This window comes from Bombina bombina, chromosome 5, assembly GCF_027579735.1.
Source record: "Bombina bombina isolate aBomBom1 chromosome 5, aBomBom1.pri, whole genome shotgun sequence".
Taxonomy (NCBI): Eukaryota; Metazoa; Chordata; class Amphibia; order Anura; family Bombinatoridae; genus Bombina; species Bombina bombina.
In genome coordinates, this window is record NC_069503.1 from 1,158,964,977 (window position 1) to 1,158,982,379 (window position 17,403).

Genomic DNA, 17,403 nt, shown 5'->3' on the forward strand with positions numbered 1-17,403 from the left:
CAAGCCAGGGATCAGGAACCAGGAGGGACGTCAGGCAGCCAGGTAATACACAGGAGCTCTCACAAACAGGTCTGAGACAACGCCAAGGGCAAAGCATACTGAACAGAGGCCCTTTAAATAATAAGTGATGACATCACAATTCTGAGACTGCATCCTGTCTCACACGGATGATGTATACCAGTCTGGCCATAAAAGGAAGTGCAGGAAATTAGCAGCATCACTCAGTATGCACCAGAGTCAGCAACATAGGTGATTAAAATGGCTGCCAGCAGCACATGGCAAACAAAACAGGGAAAAACCCTGACACATTGAAAGGGTCCCTATCCCCCCAAGGGGAGGAAATAGGGAGAAACACCAGGCCAAACAAGAGATCTACTGGATCTTCACTTTGAAAACCAGATATCCCTCTGGCTTGAATTCTAGCTATGATCTTATCAACTACTGGCAATAACATAATAAACTTGTCTTGTGTTTAGGTCGACCGAATCTATTTCCCTTAGAGGTTAAATCTGTTTCAACCAGCTTCTTTGTATTCATTATACAAATTCACATTTTAGTGAGATACATCTTTAACACTAGTGGCTAGATTAACCCTTGCCCCCTCCTAACAGCTGTCATGCTGAGACTTCTTTATACCAAGCATGATTGATTTTTTTGTATATAGGTCCACGTAAAGCGATTATAGGTGTATTGACTTACAATGTGTATATAATGAAAGAGTTTATTCAGTCCCTTCTCTTCGTTTGTTGTTTATTATCTATAGATAGATAACACTGTCAGTAACATATAGGTCAGGTCACTTATAGTCGCGTACATATATAAGGTACACCATAGGTTTATATAAACAAGAAACACAGTATTCATCCTATGGGATAGCAAACAGCTAAGGTTATGCAATAGAGCACTTATTAAGGTTATAGGATTTCCATAGCCACTGCCTCTAACTATGCATTAACTGTTTTTTGACAGATTTATCCAAATGGTAATAGAAAAACTCTTTTAACTGTGAAATCATTAGCACACGGAGGTCTGTGCTATACAAATATTGTGAACCTTTGTTTACCATGTAATATATTTGAATGTGGTTTTTGGTTTGTTTGTTCTTACATTTTGATAACCATATTCTAATATCTATCCCACTGTTGTATTGATCTGTAAATGCCGAGCCTGCCTTTTTCAAAGTAATTTCCTATTTGCTCTTTGTCTGACAAACTGCCTGCCACGTACTACTTCTTAACTAGCTGTGCTTGATGTACCTCAGTGCCTTGTACTGCCAGTGTACTCCATGTAGAACCATACTAACCTTACCCTGTGTGTAATTTTACTTAGCTAGCACGGCGACATCCTGTATTCCCAAACCCATGACTCCAGTGATATGTATCATGACATTACTCAGCCATGAGCTCCCAGAGTACTCAGTTCCACATGCTCAAACCATCTGTAATCGTGAACTTATATTGTTGTAGTAGTTATTGCTGGCCATTAGGCACTAACAGCACTTTGTATATATTCATATGGCTGAATATCTTCTCAGTTGTGAATTTAACTGTAAGCTTCTAGAAACGCGGACTCCATATAAACTGTGTTGGGTCCTCTTCAGGCTGAAATGCTTTTCTAACCTTACTATTTGTATTGTATATGTGCAGCTATAGAAATAAACACTCACATACTTCTATATTTATTCTCTAAGATGGATTTCGGAAGGTGGTCCATATTGAGCAGGGTGGACTTGTGAAGCCAGAGAAGGACGACACAGAGTTCCAGCACCCATATTTTATCCGCGGTCAAGAAAGTCTTCTTGAAAACATAAAACGCAAGGTCAACAATGTGAGTGACAAGCCGGAGGCCTCCTACAAGCATGGTAACAGTGTACAGGTGGAGTTTGTCACTGCTCCCCAGGTCAGGGGAATAAGGGTCTAGGGGTCACCTGACTATGTGTCTCAGCAATGTGAGTGACAAGCAGGAGGCCTCCTACAAGCATGGTAACTGTGTACAGGTGGAGTTTGTCACCAGGTCAGGGGAATAAGGGTCTAGGGGTCACCTGACTATGTGTCTCAGCAATGTGAGTGACAAGCAGGAGGCCTCCTACAAGCATGGTAACAGTGTACAGCTGGAGTTTGTCACTAGGTCAGGGGAATAAGGGTCTAGGGGTCACCTTACTATGTGTCTCAGCAATGTGAGTGACAAGCAGGAGGCCTCCTACAAGCATGGTAACTGTGTACAGGTGGAGTTTGTCACCAGGTCAGGGGAATAAGGGTCTAGGGGTCACCTTACTATGTGTCTCAGCAATGTGAGTGACGAGCAGGAGGCCTCCTACAAGCATGGTAACTGTGTACAGGTGAAGTTTGTCACTGCTCCCCAGGTCAGGGGAATAAGGGTCTAGGGGTCACCTGACTATGTGTTTCAGTAATGTGAGTGACAAGCCGGAGGCCTCCTACAAGCATGGTAACAGTGTACAGCTGGAGTTTGTCACTGCTCCCCAGGTCAGGGGAATAAGGGTCTAGGGGTCACCTGACTATGTGTCTCAGCAATGTGAGTGACAAGCAGGAGGCCTCCTACAAGCATGGTAACTGTGTACAGCTGGAGTTTGTCAATGCTACCCAGGTCAGGGGAATAAGGGTCTAGGGGTCACCTGACTATGTGTCTCAGCAATGTGAGTGACAAGCAGGAGGCCTCCTACAAGCATGGTAACAGTGTACAGGTGGAGTTTGTCACTGCTCCCCAGGTCAGGGGAATAAGGGTCTAGGGGTCACCTTACTATGTGTCTCAGCAATGTGAGTGACGAGCAGGAGGCCTCCTACAAGCATGGTAACAGTGTACAGGTGGAGTTTGTCACTGCTACCCAGGTCAGGGGAATAAGGGTCTAGGGGTCACCTTACTATGTGTCTCAGCAATGTGAGTGACAAGCCGGAGGCCTCCTACAAGCATGGTAACTGTGTACAGGTGGAGTTTGTCACCAGGTGAGGGGAATAAGGGTCACTTGACTATGTGTCTCAGCAATGTGAGTGACAAGCCGGAGGCCTCCTACAAGCATGGTAACTGTGTACAGGTGGAGTTTGTCACTGCTACCCAGATCAGGGGAATAAGGGTCTAGGGGTCACCTGACTATGTGTCTCAGCAATGTGAGTGACAACCCGGAGGCCTCCTACAAGCATGGTAACAGTGTACAGGTGGAGTTTGTCACTGCTACCCAGGTCAGTGGAATAAGGGTCTAGGGGTCACCTGACTATGTGTCTCAGCAATGTGAGTGACAAGCAGGAGGCCTCCTACAAGCATGGTAACAGTGTACAGGTGGAGTTTGTCACCAGGTCAGGGGAATAAGGGTCTAAGGGTCACTTGACTATGTGTCTCAGCAATGTGAGTGATGCCCCGGAGGCCTCCTACAAGCATGGTAACAGTGTACAGGTGGAGTTTGTCACTGCTACCCAGGTCAGCGGAATAAGGGTCTAGGGGTCACCTGACTATGTGTCTCAGCAATGTGAGTGACAACCCGGAGGCCTCCTACAAGCATGGTAACAGTGTACAGGTGGAGTTTGTCACTGCTACCCAGGTCAGCGGAATAAGGGTCTAGGGGTCACCTGACTATGTGTCTCAGCAATGTGAGTGACAAGCCGGAGGCCTCCTACAAGCATGGTAACTGTGTACAGGTGGAGTTTGTCACTGTTCCCCAGGTCAGGGGAATAAGGGTCTAGGGGTCACCTTACTATGTGTCTCAGCAATGTGAGTGACAAGCAGGAGGCCTCCTACAAGCATGGTAACAGTGTACAGCTGGAGTTTGTCACCAGGTCAGGGGAATAAGGGTCTAGGGGTCATCTGACTATGTGTCTCAGCAATGTGAGTGACAAGCAGGAGGCCTCCTACAAGCATGGTAACTGTGTACAGGTGGAGTTTGTCACTGCTACCCAGGTCAGGGGAATAAGGGTCTAGGGGTCACCTGACTATGTGTCTCAGCAATGTGAGTGACGAGCAGGAGGCCTCCTACAAGCATGGAAACTGTGTACAGGTGGAGTTTGTCACCAGGTCAGGGGAATAAGGGTCACTTGACTATGTGTCTCAGCAATGTGAGTGACAAGCCGGAGGCCTCCTACAAGCATGGTAACTGTGTACAGGTGGAGTTTGTCACTGCTACCCAGGTCAGGGGAATAAGGGTCTAGGGGTCACCTGACTATGTGTCTCAGCAATGTGAGTGACAAGCCGGAGGCCTCCTACAAGCATGGTAACAGTGTAGAGGTGGAGTTTGTCACTGCTACCCAGGTCAGGGGAATAAGGGTCTAAGGGTCACTTGACTATGTGTCTCAGCAATGTGAGTGACAAGCAGGAGGCCTCCTACAAGCATGGTAACAGTGTACAGCTGGAGTTTGTCACCAGGTCAGGGGAATAAGGGTCTAAGGGTCACTTGACTATGTGTCTCAGCAATGTGAGTGACAAGCCGGAGGCCTCCTACAAGCATGGTAACAGTGTACAGCTGGAGTTTGTCACCAGGTCAGGGGAATAAGGGTCTAGGGGTCACCTTACTATGTGTCTCAGCAATGTGAGTGACAAGCAGGAGGCCTCCTACAAGCATGGTAACTGTGTACAGGTGGAGTTTGTCACTGCTCCCCAGGTCAGGGGAATAAGGGTCTAGGGGTCACTTGACTATGTGTCTCAGCAATGTGAGTGACAAGCAGGAGGCCTCCTACAAGCATGGTAACTGTGTACAGGTGGAGTTTGTCACTGCTCCCCAGGTCAGGGGAATAAGGGTCTAGGGGTCACCTTACTATGTGTCTCAGCAATGTGAGTTACAAGCCGGAGGCCTCCTACAAGCATGGTAACAGTGTACAGCTGGAGTTTGTCACCAGGTCAGGGGAATAAGGGTCACTTGACTATGTGTCTCAGCAATGTGAGTGACAAGCCGGAGGCCTCCTACAAGCATGGTAACAGTGTACAGGTGGAGTTTGTCACTGCTCCCCAGGTCAGGGGAATAAGGGTCTAGGGGTCGCCTGACTGTGTCTCAGCAATGTGAGTTACAAGCCGGAGGCCTCCTACAAGCATGGTAACAGTGTACAGGTGGAGTTTGTCACTGCTCCCCAGGTCAGGGGAATAAGGGTCTAGGGGTCGCCTGACTGTGTCTCAGCAATGTGAGTTACAAGCCGGAGGCCTCCTACAAGCATGGTAACAGTGTACAGCTGGAGTTTGTCACCAGGTCAGGGGAATAAGGGTCTAGGTGTCACCTGACTATGTGTCTCAGCAATGTGAGTGACAAGCCGGAGGCCTCCTACAAGCATGGTAACAGTGTACAGGTGGAGTTTGTCACTGCTCCCCAGGTCAGGGGAATAAGGGTCTAGGGGTCACCTTACTATGTGTCTCAGCAATGTGAGTGACAAGCCGGAGGCCTCCTACAAGCATGGTAACAGTGTACAGCTGGAGTTTGTCACCAGGTCAGGGGAATAAGGGTCTAGGGGTCACCTGACTATGTGTCTCAGCAATGTGAGTGACAAGCCGGAGGCCTCCTACAAGCATGGTAACAGTGTACAGCTGGAGTTTGTCACCAGGTCAGGGGAATAAGGGTCTAGGCGTCACCTGACTATGTGTCTCAGCAATGTGAGTGACAAGCAGGAGGCCTCCTACAAGCATGGTAACTGTGTACAGGTGGAGTTTGTCACCAGGTCAGGGGAATAAGGGTCTAGGGGTCACCTGACTATGTGTCTCAGCAATGTGAGTGACAAGCCGGAGGCCTCCTACAAGCATGGTAACTGTGTACAGGTGGAGTTTGTCACTGCTACCCAGGTCAGGGGAATAAGGGTCTAGGGGTCACCTTACTATGTGTCTCAGCAATGTGAGTGACAAGCAGGAGGCCTCCTACAAGCATGGTAACTGTGTACAGGTGGAGTTTGTCACCAGGTCAGGGGAATAAGGGTCTAGGGGTCACCTGACTATGTGTCTCAGCAATGTGAGTGACAAGCCGGAGGCCTCCTACAAGCATGGTAACAGTGTACAGCTGGAGTTTGTCACTGCTCCCCAGGTCAGGGGAATAAGGGTCTAGGGGTCACCTGACTCTGTGTCTCAGCAATGTGAGTGACAAGCCGGAGGCCTCCTACAAGCATGGTAACAGTGTACAGCTGGAGTTTGTCACCAGGTCAGGGGAATAAGGGTCTAGGGGTCACCTTACTATGTGTCTCAGCAATGTGAGTGACAAGCAGGAGGCCTCCTACAAGCATGGTAACAGTGTACAGCTGGAGTTTGTCACCAGGTCAGGGGAATAAGGGTCTAGGGATCACCTGACTATGTGTCTCAGCAATGTGAGTGACAAGCCGGAAGCCTCCTACAAGCATGGTAACAGTGTACAGGTGGAGTTTGTCACTGCTCCCCAGTTCAGGGGAATAAGGGTCTAGGGGTCACCTGACTATGTGTCTCAGCAATGTGAGTGACAAGCCGGAGGCCTCCTACAAGCATGGTAACAGTGTACAGCTGGAGTTTGTCACTGCTACCCAGGTCAGGGGAATAAGGGTCTAGGGGTCACCTGACTATGTGTCTCAGCAATGTGAGTGACAAGCAGGAGGCCTCCTACAAGCATGGTAACAGTGTACAGCTGGAGTTTGTCACCAGGTCAGGGGAATAAGGGTCTAGGGGTCACCTGACTATGTGTCTCAGCAATGTGAGTGACAAGCCGGAGGCCTCCTACAAGCATGGTAACAGTGTACAGGTGGAGTTTGTCACCAGGTCAGGGGAATAAGGGTCTAGGGGTCACCTGACTATGTGTCTCAGCAATGTGAGTGACAAGCCGGAGGCCTCCTACAAGCATGGTAACAGTGTACAGGTGGAGTTTGTCACTGCTCCCCAGGTCAGGGGAATAAGGGTCTAGGGGTCACCTGACTATGTGTCTCAGCAATGTGAGTGACAAGCCGGAGGCCTCCTACAAGCATGGTAACAGTGTACAGGTGGAGTTTGTCACCAGGTCAGGGGAATAAGGGTCTAGGGGTCACCTGACTATGTGTCTCAGCAATGTGAGTGACAAGCCGGAGGCCTCCTACAAGCATGGTAACAGTGTACAGGTGGAGTTTGTCACTGCTCCCCAGGTCAGGGGAATAAGGGTCTAGGGGTCACCTGACTATGTGTCTCAGCAATGTGAGTGACAAGCAGGAGGCCTCTTACAAGCATGGTAACTGTGTACAGCTGGAGTTTGTCACTGCTACCCAGGTCAGGGGAATAAGGGTCTAGGGGTCACCTGACTATGTGTCTCAGCAATGTGAGTGACAAGCAGGAGGCCTCCTACAAGCATGGTAACAGTGTACAGGTGGAGTTTGTCACTGCTCCCCAGGTCAGGGGAATAAGGGTCTAGGGGTCACCTTACTATGTGTCTCAGCAATGTGAGTGACAAGCAGGAGGCCTCCTACAAGCATGGTAACTGTGTACAGGTGGAGTTTGTCACCAGGTCAGGGGAATAAGGGTCTAGGGGTCACCTTACTATGTGTCTCAGCAATGTGAGTGACAAGCCGGAGGCCTCCTACAAGCATGGTAACAGTGTACAGGTGGAGTTTGTCACCAGGTCAGGGGAATAAGGGTCTAGGGGTCACCTGACTATGTGTCTCAGCAATGTGAGTGACAAGCCGGAGGCCTCCTACAAGCATGGTAACAGTGTACAGGTGGAGTTTGTCACTGCTCCCCAGGTCAGGGGAATAAGGGTCTAGGGGTCACCTGACTATGTGTCTCAGCAATGTGAGTGACAAGCCGGAGGCCTCCTACAAGCATGGTAACAGTGTACAGGTGGAGTTTGTCACCAGGTCAGGGGAATAAGGGTCTAGGGGTCACCTGACTATGTGTCTCAGCAATGTGAGTGACAAGCCGGAGGCCTCCTACAAGCATGGTAACAGTGTACAGGTGGAGTTTGTCACTGCTCCCCAGGTCAGGGGAATAAGGGTCTAGGGGTCACCTGACTATGTGTCTCAGCAATGTGAGTGACAAGCAGGAGGCCTCTTACAAGCATGGTAACTGTGTACAGCTGGAGTTTGTCACTGCTACCCAGGTCAGGGGAATAAGGGTCTAGGGGTCACCTGACTATGTGTCTCAGCAATGTGAGTGACAAGCAGGAGGCCTCCTACAAGCATGGTAACTGTGTACAGGTGGAGTTTGTCACTGCTACCCAGGTCAGGGGAATAAGGGTCTAGTGGTCACCTTACTATGTGTCTCAGCAATGTGAGTGACAAGCAGGAGGCCTCCTACAAGCATGGTAACAGTGTACAGGTGGAGTTTGTCACTGCTCCCCAGGTCAGGGGAATAAGGGTCTAGGGGTCACCTGACTATGTGTCTCAGCAATGTGAGTGACAAGCCGGAGGCCTCCTACAGGCATGGTAACTGTGTACAGGTGGAGTTTGTCACTGCTACCCAGGTCAGGGGAATAAGGGTCTAGGGGTCACCTTACTATGTGTCTCAGCAATGTGAGTGACAAGCAGGAGGCCTCCTACAAGCATGGTAACTGTGTACAGGTGGAGTTTGTCACCAGGTCAGGGGAATAAGGGTCTAGGGGTCACCTGACTATGTGTCTCAGCAATGTGAGTGACAAGCAGGAGGCCTCCTACAAGCATGGTAACAGTGTACAGCTGGAGTTTGTCACCAGGTCAGGGGAATAAGGGTCACTTGACTATGTGTCTCAGCAATGTGAGTGACAAGCCGGAGGCCTCCTACAAGCATGGTAACAGTGTACAGCTGGAGTTTGTCACCAGGTCAGGGGAATAAGGGTCTAGGGGTCACCTTACTATGTGTCTCAGCAATGTGAGTGACGAGCAGGAGGCCTCCTACAAGCATGGTAACTGTGTACAGGTGGAGTTTGTCACCAGGTCAGGGGAATAAGGGTCTAGGGGTCACCTTACTATGTGTCTCAGCAATGTGAGTGACGAGCAGGAGGCCTCCTACAAGCATGGTAACTGTGTACAGGTGGAGTTTGTCACTGCTCCCCAGGTCAGGGGAATAAGGGTCTAGGGGTCACTTGACTATGTGTCTCAGCAATGTGAGTGACAAGCCGGAGGCCTCCTACAAGCATGGTAACTGTGTACAGGTGGAGTTTGTCACTGCTCCCCAGGTCAGGGGAATAAGGGTCTAGGGGTCACCTGACTATGTGTCTCAGCAATGTGAGTGACGAGCCGGAGGCCTCCTACAAGCATGGTAACAGTGTACAGCTGGAGTTTGCCACTGCTCCCCAGGTCAGGGGAATAAGGGTCTAGGGGTCACCTGACTATGTGTCTCAGCAATGTGAGTGACAAGCAGGAGGCCTCCTACAAGCATGGTAACAGTGTACAGGTGGAGTTTGTCACTGCTCCCCAGGTCAGGGGAATAAGGGTCTAGGGGTCACCTGACTGTGTCTCAGCAATGTGAGTTACAAGCCGGAGGCCTCCTACAAGCATGGTAACAGTGTACAGCTGGAGTTTGTCACCAGGTCAGGGGAATAAGGGTCTAGGGGTCACCTGACTATGTGTCTCAGCAATGTGAGTGACAAGCCGGAGGCCTCCTACAAGCATGGTAACAGTGTACAGGTGGAGTTTTTCACTGCTCCCCAGGTCAGGGGAATAAGGGTCTAGGGGTCACCTGACTATGTGTCTCAGCAATGTGAGTGACAAGCCGGAGGCCTCCTACAAGCATGGTAACAGTGTACAGCTGGAGTTTGTCACTGCTCCCCAGGTCAGGGGAATAAGGGTCTAGGGGTCACCTGACTATGTGTCTCAGCAATGTGAGTGACAAGCCGGAGGCCTCCTACAAGCATGGTAACAGTGTACAGCTGAAGTTTGTCACCAGGTCAGGGGAATAAGGGTCTAGGGGTCACCTGACTATGTGTCTCAGCAATGTGAGTGACAAGCCGGAGGCCTCCTACAAGCATGGTAACAGTGTACAGGTGGAGTTTGTCACTGCTCCGCAGGTCAGGGGAATAAGGGTCTAGGGGTCACTTGACTATGTGTCTCAGCAATGTGAGTGACAAGCCGGAGGCCTCCTACAAGCATGGTAACTGTGTACAGGTGGAGTTTGTCACTGCTCCCCAGGTCAGGGGAATAAGGGTCTAGGGGTCACCTGACTATGTGTCTCAGCAATGTGAGTGACAAGCCGGAGGCCTCCTACAAGCATGGTAACAGTGTACAGGTGGAGTTTGTCACCAGGTCAGGGGAATAAGGGTCTAAGGGTCACTTGACTATGTGTCTCAGCAATGTGAGTGACAAGCCGGAGGCCTCCTACAAGCATGGTAACTGTGTACAGGTGGAGTTTGTCACTGCTCCCCAGGTCAGGGGAATAAGGGTCTAGGGGTCACCTGACTGTGTCTCAGCAATGTGAGTTACAAGCCGGAGGCCTCCTACAAGCATGGTAACAGTGTACAGCTGGAGTTTGTCACCAGGTCAGGGGAATAAGGGTCTAGGGGTCACCTGACTATGTGTCTCAGCAATGTGAGTGACAAGCCGGAGGCCTCCTACAAGCATGGTAACAGTGTACAGGTGGAGTTTGTCACTGCTCCCCAGGTCAGGGGAATAAGGGTCTAGGGGTCACCTGACTATGTGTCTCAGCAATGTGAGTGACAAGCCGGAGGCCTCCTACAAGCATGGTAACAGTGTACAGCTGGAGTTTGTCACTGCTCCCCAGGTCAGGGGAATAAGGGTCTAGGGGTCACCTGACTATGTGTCTCAGCAATGTGAGTGACAAGCCGGAGGCCTCCTACAAGCATGGTAACAGTGTACAGCTGGAGTTTGTCACCAGGTCAGGGGAATAAGGGTCTAGGGGTCACCTGACTATGTGTCTCAGCAATGTGAGTGACAAGCAGGAGGCCTCCTACAAGCATGGTAACAGTGTACAGGTGGAGTTTGTCACCAGGTCAGGGGAATAAGGGTCTAGGCGTCACCTGACTATGTGTCTCAGCAATGTGAGTGACAAGCAGGAGGCCTCCTACAAGCATGGTAACTGTGTACAGGTGGAGTTTGTCACTGCTCCCCAGGTCAGGGGAATAAGGGTCTAGGGGTCACCTGGCTATGTGTCTCAGCAATGTGAGTGACAAGCCGGAGGCCTCCTACAAGCATGGTAACAGTGTACAGCTGGAGTTTGTCACTGCTACCCAGGTCAGGGGAATAAGGGTCTAGGGGTCACCTGACTATGTGTCTCAGCAATGTGAGTGACAAGCCGGAGGCCTCCTACAAGCATGGTAACAGTGTACAGGTGGAGTTTGTCACCAGGTCAGGGGAATAAGGGTCTAGGGGTCACCTGACTATGTGTCTCAGCAATGTGAGTGACAAGCCGGAGGCCTCCTACAAGCATGGTAACAGTGTACAGCTGGAGTTTGTCACCAGGTCAGGGGAATAAGGGTCTAGGGGTCACCTGACTATGTGTCTCAGCAATGTGAGTGACAAGCAGGAGGCCTCTTACAAGCATGGTAACTGTGTACAGCTGGAGTTTGTCACTGCTACCCAGGTCAGGGGAATAAGGGTCTAGGGGTCACCTGACTATGTGTCTCAGCAATGTGAGTGACAAGCAGGAGGCCTCCTACAAGCATGGTAACTGTGTACAGGTGGAGTTTGTCACTGCTACCCAGGTCAGGGGAATAAGGGTCTAGGGGTCACCTTACTATGTGTCTCAGCAATGTGAGTGACAAGCAGGAGGCCTCCTACAAGCATGGTAACAGTGTACAGGTGGAGTTTGTCACTGCTCCACAGGTCAGGGGAATAAGGGTCTAGGGGTCACCTGACTATGTGTCTCAGCAATGTGAGTGACAAGCCGGAGGCCTCCTACAAGCATGGTAACTGTGTACAGGTGGAGTTTGTCACTGCTACCCATGTCAGGGGAATAAGGGTCTAGGGGTCACCTTACTATGTGTCTCAGCAATGTGAGTGACAAGCAGGAGGCCTCCTACAAGCATGGTAACTGTGTACAGGTGGAGTTTGTCACCAGGTCAGGGGAATAAGGGTCTAGGGGTCACCTGACTATGTGTCTCAGCAATGTGAGTGACAAGCAGGAGGCCTCCTACAAGCATGGTAACAGTGTACAGGTGGAGTTTGTCACTGCTCCCCAGGTCAGGGGAATAAGGGTCTAGGGGTCACCTGACTATGTGTCTCAGCAATGTGAGTGACAAGCAGGAGGCCTCCTACAAGCATGGTAACAGTGTACAGGTGGAGTTTGTCACTGCTCCCCAGGTCAGGGGAATAAGGGTCTAAGGGTCACCTGACTATGTGTCTCAGCAATGTGAGTGACGAGCAGGAGGCCTCCTACAAGCATGGTAACGGTGTACAGCTGGAGTTTGTCACTGCTCCCCAGGTCAGGGGAATAAGGGTCTAGGGGTCACCTTACTATGTGTCTCAGCAATGTGAGTGACAAGCAGGAGGCCTCCTACAAGCATGGTAACTGTGTACAGGTGGAGTTTGTCACTGCTCCCCAGGTCAGGGGAATAAGGGTCTAGGGGTCACCTGACTATGTGTCTCAGCAATGTGAGTGACAAGCAGGAGGCCTCCTACAAGCATGGTAACAGTGTACAGGTGGAGTTTGTCACTGCTCCCCAGGTCAGGGGAATAAGGGTCTAGGGGTCACCTGACTATGTGTCTCAGCATTGTGAGTGACAAGCAGGAGGCCTCCTACAAGCATGGTAACAGTGTACAGGTGGAGTTTGTTACCAGGTCAGGGGAATAAGGGTCTAGGGGTCACTTGACTATGTGTCTCAGCAATGTGAGTGACAAGCAGGAGGCCTCCTACAAGCATGGTAACAGTGTACAGCTGGAGTTTGTCACTGCTCCCCAGGTCAGGGGAATAAGGGTCTAGGGGTCACCTGACTATGTGTCTCAGCAATGTGAGTGACAAGCAGGAGGCCTCCTACAAGCATGGTAACAGTGTACAGCTGGAGTTTGTCACTGCTCCCCAGGTCAGGGGAATAAGGGTCTAGGGGTCACCTGACTATGTGTCTCAGCAATGTGAAGGGTTTATAGTACAATGTAGTAACTCCCTTTGTTTTTGTTGTTTGACCTAAAGATAAGAAACAAACAAAATCTCATGTCTACAAGATTAGAGTATAAACAGCAAGGTTCTAATGGAATTGAAGGGGGAGTGGAAAATCAGGTTTTCCAAAAAAAATATCCTTTGAGAAAGTGCAAAATACAACAACAGCACAAACGGACAATATCATTAACTTTTTATATTTTTTATAAAAGTGCTTAGTTAAAGGGACAGTCTATACCATAATTTGTATTGTTTAAAAAGATAGATCATCCCTTTATTACCAATTCCCCAGTTTTGCATAACCATCACTGTTATATTAATATACTGTTTACCTCTGTGATTACCTTGTATCTAAGCCTCTGCAGACTGCTCCTTATCTGTTATATTAATATACTTTTCTTTCATGTAATTAGCAAGAGTCCATGAGCTAGTGACGTAAGGGATATACATTCCTACCAGGAGGGGCAAAGTTTACCAAACCTCAAAATGCCTATAAATACACCCCTCACCACACCCACAAATCAGTTTTACAAACTTTGCCTCCTATGGAGGTGGTGAAGTAAGTTTGTGCTAGATTCTACGTTGATATGCGCTCCGCAGCAGGTTGGAGCCCGGTTTTCCTCTCAGCGTGCAGTGAATGTCAGAGGGATGTGAGGAGAGTATTGCCTATTTGAATTCAATGATCTCCTTCTACGGGGTCTATTTCATAGGTTCTCTGTTATCGGTCGTAGAGATTCATCTCTTACCTCCCTTTTCAGATCGACGATATACTCTTATATATACCATTACCTCTACTGATTCTCGTTTCAGTACTGGTTTGGCTTTCTACTACATGTAGATGAGTGTCCTGGGGTAAGTAAGTCTTATTTTCTGTGACACTCTAAGCTATGGTTGGGCACTTTTATATAAAGTTCTAAATATATGTATTCAAACATTTATTTGCCTTGACTCAGGATGTTCAACGTTCCTTATTTCAGACAGTCAGTTTCATATTTGGGATAATGCATATGAATAAATCAATTTTTTTCTTACCTTAAAATTTGAATTTTTTTTCTGTGGGCTGTTAGGCTCGCGGGGGCTGAAAATGCTTCATTTTATTGAGTCATTCTTGGCGCAGACTTTTTTGCCGCAAATTTTTTTTCTCTTGTTAAGTGTATTCAGTCCACGGGTCATCCATTACTTATGGGATATATTCCCTTCCCAACAGGAAGTTGCAAGAGGATCACCCAAGCAGAGCTGCTATATAGCTCCTCCCCTCACATGTCATATCCAGTCATTCTCTTGCAACTCAACTAGATAGGACGTTGTGAGAGGTCTGTGGTGTTTTTTATACTTAGTTTATTTCTTCAATCAAAAGTTTGTTATTTTAAATGGCACCGGAGTGTGCTGTTTGTTCTCAGGCAGTATTAGGAAGAAGAATCTGCCTGTGTTTTCTATGATCTTAGCAGAAGTAACTAAGATCCACTGGCTGTTCTCGCACATTCTGAGGAGTGGGGTAACTTTCAGAAAGGGAATAGCGTGTGGGGAATCCTGCAAACAAGGTATGTGCAGTAAATTATCTTTCTAAGGAATGGAATTGACTAAGAAAATACTGCTGATACCGATGTAATGTAAGTACAGCCTTAAATGCAGTAGCGACTGGTATCAGGCTGATGAATGTATGTACAATAAGTAAGGAATGGAATTTGACTAAGAAAATACTGTTAATACTGAAGTAATGTATGAGCCTTAACTGCAGTAGAAGCGACTGGTAGCAGGCTTATTAATAACACTACCTAACTTTTAAAGTGCATGTTTAAAACGTTTACTGGCATGTTATTCGTTTTTTGTGAGGTACTTTGGTGATAATTCTTTTGGGGCATGATTTTCCACATGGCTGTCGTTTATTTCTACATAGAAACGGTTAACTGAGGTTTCCCACTGTTGTAATATGAGTGGGAGGGGCCTATTTTAGCGCTTTTTTGCGCAGTAAAAATTCAGTTTCAGTCTTCCTGCTTCTTCCTCCTTGATCCAGGACGTCTCTAGAGAGCTCAGGGGTCTTCAAAATTCATTTTGGGGGAGGTAATCAGTCACAGCAGACCTGTGACAGTGTGTTTGACTGTGATAAAAACGTTAATTGTTAAATTGATTATCCGTTTTTGGGTATTAAGGGGTTAATCATCCATTTGCTAGTGGGTGCAATGCTTTGCTAACTTTTACATTACTGTGAAAATTTGGTTGCTATAACTGATTTGGTTCATTGTTATTTCAACTGTGACGATTTTTTGTGCTTCTTAAAGGCGCAGTAGCGTTTTTTATATTGCTTGTAAATTTATTTGAAAGAATTTTCCAAGCTTGCTAGTCTCATTGCGAGTCTGTTTAAACATGTCTGACACAGATGAATCTGTTTGTTCACTATGTTTGAAGTCCAATGTGGAGCCCCACAGAAATATGTGTACTAAATGTATTGATGTCACTTTGAATAAAAGTCAATTTATATCTGTAAAGAAATTATCACCAGACAACGAGGGGGAAGTTATGCCGACTAACTCTCCTCACGTGTCAGTACCTTCGCCTCCCGCTCAGGAGGCGCGTGATATTGTGGCGCCAAGTACATCAGAGAGGCCCATACAAATCACTTTGCAAGACATGGCTGCTGTTATGACAGAGGTATTATCTAAATTGCCTGAATTAAGAGGCAAGCGCGATAGCTCTGGGTTAAGGACAGAGCGCGCTGATGATGTGAGAGCCATGTCTGATACTGCGTCACAATTTGCAGAACATGAGGACGGAGAGCTTCATTCTGTGGGTGATGGATCTGATCCAGGGAGACCGGATTCAGAGATTTCTAATTTTAAATTTAAGCTTGAGAACCTCCGTGTATTGCTAGGGGAGGTATTAGCGGCTCTGAATGATTGTAACACAGTTGCAATTCCAGAGAAAATATGTAGGTTGGATAGATACTTTGCGGTACCGGTGTGTACTGACGTTTTTCCTATACCTAAAAGGCTTACAGAAATTATTAGCAAGGAGTGGGATAGACCCGGTTTGCCCTTTTCCCCTCCTCCGATATTTAGAAAAATGTTCCCAATAGACGCCACCACACGAGACTTATGGCAGACGGTCCCTAAGGTGGAGGGAGCAGTTTCTACTTTAGCTAAACGTACCACTATCCCGGTGGAGGATAGTTGTGCTTTTTCAGATCCAATGGATAAAAAATTAGAAGGTTACCTTAAGAAAATGTTTGTTCAACAAGGTTTTATCTTACAGCCCCTTGCATGCATTGCGCCCGTCACTGCTGCTGCGGCATTCTGGTTTGAGTCTCTGGAAGATGCCATTCGCACAGCTCCATTAGATGAGATTATGGCCAAGCTTAAAGCACTTAAGCTAGCTAATGCATTTGTTTCTGATGCCGTTGTACATTTAACCAAACTAACGGCTAAGAACTCCGGATTCGCCATCCAGGCGCGCAGAGCGCTATGGCTTAAATCCTGGTCAGCTGACGTGACTTCTAAATCTAAATTGCTTAATATTCCTTTCAAAGGGCAGACCTTATTCGGGCCCGGCTTGAAAGAAATTATTGCTGACATTACTGGAGGTAAGGGTCATACTCTTCCTCAGGACAGGGCCAAATCAAAGGCCAAACAGTCTAATTTTCGTGCCTTTCGTAACTTCAAGGCAGGAGCAGCATCAACTTCCTCCGCTCCAAAACAGGAAGGACCTGTTGCTCGTTACAGACAGGGCTGGAAAGCTAACCAGCCCTGGAACAAGGGCAAGCAGGCCAGAAAGCCTACTTCTGCCCCTAAGACAGCATGAAGAGAGGGCCCCCTATCCGGAAACTGATCTAGTGGGGGGCAGGCTATCTCTCTTCGCCCAGGCTTGGGCAAGAGATGTCCAGGATCCCTGGGCGTTGGAGATCATATCTCAGGGATATCTTCTGGACTTTAAAGCTTCTCCTCCACAAGGGAGATTTCATCTTTCAAGGTTATCAGCAAACCAAATAAAGAAAGAGGCATTTCTACGCTGTGTGGAAGACCTCTTAGTAATGGGGGTGATCCACCCAGTTCCGCAGACGGAACAAGGGCAAGGGTTTTACTCAAATCTGTTTGTGGTTCCCAAGAAAGAGGGAACCTTCAGACCAATCTTGGACCTAAAAATCTTAAACAAATTCCTAAGAGTTCCATCATTCAAAATGGAAACTATTCGAACCATCCTACCCATGATCCAAGGGGGTCAATACATGACCACAGTAGACTTAAAGGATGCCTACCTTCATATACCGATTCACAAAGATCATTATCGGTACCTAAGATTTGCCTTTCTAGACAGGCATTACCAGTTTGTAGCTCTTCCCTTCGGGTTGGCTACGGCCCCGAGAATCTTTACAAAGGTTCTGGGCTCACTTCTGGCGGTTCTAAGACCGCGAGGCATAGCGGTGGCTCCGTATCTAGACGACATCCTGATACAGGCGTCAAGCTTTCAAATGGCCAAGTCTCA

General features: G+C 48.2%; 1 protein-coding gene across 2 annotated transcripts in view; it reads left to right on the forward strand.

Moving 5' to 3' along the window:
- Positions 1-17,403, forward strand: part of LOC128661222 (heat shock factor protein-like) — a 182,425-nt gene that overhangs the window by 125,397 nt on the left and 39,625 nt on the right. For both annotated transcript variants that reach the window (XM_053715498.1, XM_053715499.1), the window contains exon 4: positions 1,691-1,827. In XM_053715498.1, coding sequence (XP_053571473.1) covers positions 1,691-1,827 — 137 coding nt within the window. The remainder of the gene's footprint in view (positions 1-1,690; positions 1,828-17,403) is intronic.